At 43.2% G+C, this 5,891-nt stretch overlaps 1 protein-coding gene across 1 annotated transcript; it reads right to left on the reverse strand.

Annotated features, from left to right (window-relative positions):
* Positions 1 to 599: 599 nt before the first annotated feature.
* On the reverse strand, positions 600 to 5,503 carry LOC104536429 (neuronal PAS domain-containing protein 2-like). Its single transcript, XM_010179032.1, has 3 exons — positions 5,414 to 5,503; positions 3,124 to 3,310; positions 600 to 1,967 (listed from the first exon to the last, which is right to left on the reverse strand). Exons 1-3 carry the CDS (start codon positions 5,476 to 5,478, stop codon positions 1,785 to 1,787), a joined length of 435 nt encoding a protein of 144 aa, XP_010177334.1. The 5' UTR covers positions 5,479 to 5,503; the 3' UTR covers positions 600 to 1,784.
* Positions 5,504 to 5,891: the final 388 nt, after the last annotated feature.

Below are 5,891 nucleotides of genomic sequence, written 5' to 3' on the forward strand. Positions count from 1 at the left end.
AAGTGCCTGCACAAGGATGCCAAGGTGGAAACGAGACTGTCTAAATTGTGGGCACGGTAGGAATTCCAGCAGAGGTATATCATGAAACTAAGGACAGCGATGTCTTAACACACTGAAGCTGGACATGGGTCAGAGCTCTGGTATTGGTGTGTACTGCGACAAACCATGTCTGTTTTGCCCTCATCTAAAACTGGTTTGTTGGAAGTACAGAGCTGCCCGAGGTCTTCAGAGTTTGAAAGGAGCTTTAAAACGAGCTGTCTTGGCTAGCAGCTAATATAATTTCCTGAGCTATCATTCTCGTTATTTATGCCATGACAAATATCCCACAGGATACTACTTTTCCTAACTGGGTGCCAAACACCTTGCCAGGCTACAGCTAATATTAACAATGAAAAGTGAATCACATAGTTGAACAGCCACAGGAAAATGTGTGCAAGTCCTGCAATAAAGCCTTTTGGCTATTTTATTATTATTTTTTTAATTTTTTTTATTATTTTATTTTATTCTACAAATAAAGACAACTGTCCATCATTAAATGGAAAAAAATAATAGTTTGAGTTGTATATAGCATGAAACAGTAGTTCCCTTCACAAAAAACATTTCTAATTCATTAGTTTATTACAAAATATCCACTCACAAAAAAGCACAAGCACAATCTGTATACTTGTGAAATGAGTTGATATTTCATATACAAAATAATTTCCACATAATTCCATATAATTTTATTTTATATAGAAATAGGTCATTATTACAACAGCTGTACAATACACTACTTTTTATTTAATAATTACATAAAATCTTTCTTTAGAAACATATCAACAGAAAACATACAAAAAAAGCGAAAAGTGCATTTCTCTTTCCCCACCCCCAAAGGAAAATTCAATCCTAAATGTTATAATGAGAGAGATATGTAATAGTCTGCAGCATCCCGAGTCAGTGGGCCAAAACACAGTGCATATTCCTCAGAGACTTGCAGTGGGTGAGTTTAGTTTGAAGAAGGATCTGTGTTGTACTATTGGAAAGTTGCATGATTGTGCTTACAGTTTGAGTTCTCCTTTGCAATCACAATTCATATAGAAAACAGTCCAGTGTGGGTTGTAAGGTGGTGGGTTGGTTTTTTTATTTCTAGTCACGAAGAACAGTTAGGGTAAGCTGCATAATACTTCTCAGACTCTAAATCAAGGGTTATGAGCTGTAGACCATCTTCACCAATGTCTGGGCTTTCTCCTCCATTGGATGTGCTAATTTGGCCACGAGAATAAGGAAACAAGCTTCTCTTTACAGAAAGTGCCTAGGTTTTGTCCTCTGTGCAGTTGTGCAAAATAATAACAATAATCATAACAAAAATAATCTCTTGTTCTCTCCTCAATAGACCTTTGATGCAGTGCTTTTCATACACAAAAGAAGAACTGAAACAGTGAAGGCCAAGTACCTCATACGTCTGTCGACAGTCTTTTGGGATTGCCAGATAGCATTCAGAGTGACACGCCAAGATTGAACACCTCCTCCCGCGCACCCGTGGACGATGGAGGCCACACAGGATAGCATCCCTTTTCGGTTTTGCTCTGTCAGTACGTCCTGTGCTCACGAGACGGCGCAAACTGCACCCTGGGTGCCGTAAACGCACTGTCTGTGGCAGTCCGCACGCTGTGGCGTACTTCTGTCATAGAGCTTTGAAAGAAGTGCTTGTGCAAAAGCCAAACCAGTAAGTACCAAGTAATTCTCTTCCGCCCCATGTGCCCATTGGTTAAAGCTAATCGTGCATTGGTTGTGCTGGTGGGACTCTATCGCAGTGGCTGTGGTAAATTTGATGACTCTGATAAGCTATTGCTTCTTCGTGCTGTTAGTTGCTGCTGCTGCTGCTGCTGCTGTGTCTGATGATACCCCACATTTCCTTGCTGTGGCGAGTAAGATGGCAGAAGCAAAGAACTGGGTTGCTCATTGTGCAAAGAACTTGGTGTTTGCACCTACAGATAAAATAAAATTCATCGTGGCATTCGATTCTCTCACATCTTAAAGCTCTTCATCCTCAATGTATAAGGTGCTTAAAAATACTATGAGTTTGCTGGCTTTTCTTTCTGGGGCTGTTTGGCACGAGGTTAGCTTACCTAATGCTAGAAGGAATGGGCATTAATTGCAACAAAGAACACTACACTTAGGCACTGAGAAAGGTTTTCCAACTGGAATGCACTGCCTAGGATTTGCAGGTTACCTCAAAAAGCCCGTTTAGGAACAGGATGGCCAAACATGTCAGAAATGACACAGGTGGATGATAGAAATGAAACAGGGGATCCTAGCATAACTCATGCTGTCCCTTCCTCTTTGTGAGTTTACAGTAGGATGTAACCTTGCAGCAGTGAAGTCGATGCGAATTTTGCAGATGCTTTTATTGGGAATGGTATCTGCCAAAGTTTTTTCATTAAATCTCAGCTATGATAAGGATTTCATTTCAATAACAAGAGTTTAATAATCTGAGGTTGATGATTCTCTTTCAAAGATTCCAGTGGATATGTGAGGTTTTATAGTCTGAGTTCAGCTCCTTTTGAGTTAATACAGAGACACCTCATTTCCCCCCTTCCCCTTCACTTTAGTATGTGTTGAATTAGGTCAAAAAATAAGTATTTTTACATCTTCATATCACCTGGTTCTTCCAGGCAATGTGCTCCAGTTTATCTTCTTTGCCTTGTGGAGTTGAAGAAATATGGTAAATTACTGAAGGGATCCAGATATCTGATCCAGATCTCATTTTATGTTGACGCTGGTAATTAAAAATCATCTTTTGACTTGTAAACTAAGCAAATTTTATACTGAATAAGGAGTACAGAATAAATCCTAAGGCAGCAATTTTCTCCATCTAGAAATACACTTTAAATATATCCAGGATAATCTGATTATGTTTCCAATGCACAGACTTAGTAATTTCCTTTGAAATATTCTGACTGTTCTCACTGCTCCCTTGCTATATGACAGTGTATCAGTGTCTTGCACATTTCAGTATCTCTGAAATGGCCAATTCTGCCACGATCAGGCTCTTGCCGAAACCCAGGGCCCAATTTGTGCAGCCTGTTCACCTTATTACTCTGCATGTACATTTTATACATTGTCCTCTTTGTCCTACCCTACCTGCAGGTAGCGTTGTTGCTGATGCTGTTGGTGCTGGAGTTGCATAGGTGGCAGAGAGGATGGCTGGGAAGGAGGTGTTGTGGCGAACCCTTGGTTTAACACTGCTTGTCCCATCAGTACAATCGGGGGGCCACTGCTGGAAGTCTGCACTTCCAAACTCTGAAACATTTGTTGGGTTTGAGAGTACCTGTGGAAGAAAGAAGTAAAACAATCAAGAACAAATTGTTGGAAGTAAAGTAGTATAGGGGTGGAGGTCCCTAGTCTTCATAAGTAATTTGCAGAATCACAGAACCACAGAATCACAGAATGTTAGGAGTTGGAAGGGACCTCGAAAGATCATCCAGCCCAACCCCCCTGCCAGAGCAGGATCACCTAGACTAGGTCACACAGGAACGCGTCCAGGTGGGTTTTGAATTGTCTCCTTCTCTCTCCTTTGAGTGAAGGAGACTCCACAACCTCCCTGGGCAGCCCGGTCCAGTGCTCTGTAACCCTCACAGTAAAAAAGTTTTTCCTCATGTTCAGGTTGAGCCTCCTATGCTCCAGCTTGCACCCATTGCCCCTTGTCCTGTCATTGGCTGTCACTGAGAAGAGCCTGGCTCCTTCCTCCTGACACTCGCCCTTTACAAATTGATAAACATGAATGAGGTCACCCCTCAGTCTCCTCTTCTCCAAGCTAAGGAGACCCAGCTCCCTCAGCCGCTCCTCATAAGGGAGATGCTCCACTCCCTTATAAAATAAAATATAAATTCCTAATAAAGGATTCCAGCACGTGGGGCCTGCCGATAGGAATGACAGCACTGTCGACAGCGCTGTTTTGCCTTACCCTGCATGAGCTGGACTTGGAGGCCAGCACACATCTCACCTCCAAATCCAGACCACGTTTTAGATTCATTAAAGATTCTGGTTTATGCACGTCTGCTCTTCAGCCACAGCAGTCGCATCCCAGGTTCATTAAACCAAATGGCCTTTGATTCTGATTTCATATGCTGAGCTCTGAACTGGAGCTGCAGCAAAGTAAATACACCTCCCGTTCTGCTGCCCGCGCTTCCCTGCGCCTGCCTGTGGGGGTGGTAATCTCCTGCAGAAAGATGGCTGGGGTTGATTACTTCTAAAGCTGCTCATACACATATTGCCAAGTATGGTCAGCAGTTCCCATTGCTGTGAGCCACATGGTAGGAATGGAAGAAGCCTCTGAAAGTCCTCTAGAGTGAGTGATGGGCCAGAAATGAAATACGCAACTCCTCTTGCCAGTCTGCTTTTGCCTAGCAAAACTTAAATATGTGCTGTTCTGTGGAAGGCTGTGGGCAAAACCACAATGGAGCTATTGCCAGCCCAGCCTAATTCTGTTTATCCTGTGATGGGTGATGAGATCATGGTGTGGCGTGTGTTCGCTCCACAGCTGTTCAACATTAGGGGTTAGTCAGAAATGCTATGGCTTGGGGACTTGTACTAGGATGTGAGCTCAAAAACAAAAGGGTCCTGTGAGACAAGAAGTCTACTTGAACTGGGAGAAGAATCTTTGCAAATCAAGCCTCTTTTATTTAGGTGCTTAAAAGCAGATCTAAAATGCTGTATATTTAAAGTCAAAAAGTTTAACTCAAGATAATCTTAAACAGCAATAGCGATGTTTAAAAAAAAAAGTACTGAATCCCTACATTGCTGAGGATACATAAAGAATTACTTTTAAAGTAATGATATGCAAGCAGTTGGCTCTTATTTTAGCAGTTCACAATTAATTACAGTGACAAAAAATGGCTAGGGGAAAAAAAAGCATATTATGACTGATGTTTGCTGGTTTCCTTCATCTAAGTTTTGAGGAGACAAACAGCTGAGATGCTTTGTTTAGCAGCTTTTCTGAGAGACTGCTCAGGTGCAGGGCTTCGTTTGATTCTCTCAGTTCTGCTGGGGTAGATGGGGCATAGCTTCCCTGGCGTTACGGCAGCATCTCGCTGCCCAGCGAGCAGGAGCTTCCAGTCACTTCAACTGGGCCAGTGCTGACTTTATCTCTCACATTTACCGTGGTGGGTCAGCAGTTCCAGCAGGGAAACAACCATCATGTGAGGGAGAAAAATTCCCTCAGCCTTTGGCTTGTTGAAACGCCACTGGCACGTTGTGTTTCTCTCTGTCATCCTTCCTGATGTGACCAGGCAGGGTAAGGCTGACCCTGACACTGGAAGGCAGGCTCAGCACAGTGACATGTTCCCGATATTTATAACTCCTTCGTCATCTTACTAAAGAAGGCTATTTCGCCTCAAAAGCAATGATGTTTTATTTTTGACAAGTCACATACTTAGCCTGGGATCCCGCCATGCTGAGGTCTGAAGGGTGTCTTGCATTACAGGACCCAGGCATCATGGGTTGAATAGGCTGGCTGAGCAACAGTCTGGCACAAGGGAAAAAGGAAAAGTGACATTGCTGTAACCGAAGGATGACACAAATCCCACATTTTGAAAACAGAGACAGGATGCTTTTGCAGGCATGGCACAAGGCTGAGCGCTAGATCTAAGCTCAGCTCTCGGCCATGGCAGGTGGGTGCTGTGCACTGGGAGATGGGGATCTGGTAATGTGGGTGCCTTGCTGAGAGGCTGGGTGTCAGGATTTCAGGAGAGTGACTTCTTTTTTTTTCTCCTGCTGGCACGAATGGCTTGTTTTTGAGCTGTCTAAGCATCAGACTGTAATTTTTTTGGTTCTTAGGTCTAGTTGGATGCCAAGGTGGATGTGCCACCTCCCACCCAGAGGACCGTGAGACAAGTGAAAGCAGAGACATC

The sequence above is a fragment of the Mesitornis unicolor genome, unplaced genomic scaffold, assembly GCF_000695765.1.
Source record: "Mesitornis unicolor isolate BGI_N332 unplaced genomic scaffold, ASM69576v1 scaffold9982, whole genome shotgun sequence".
Taxonomy (NCBI): Eukaryota; Metazoa; Chordata; class Aves; order Mesitornithiformes; family Mesitornithidae; genus Mesitornis; species Mesitornis unicolor.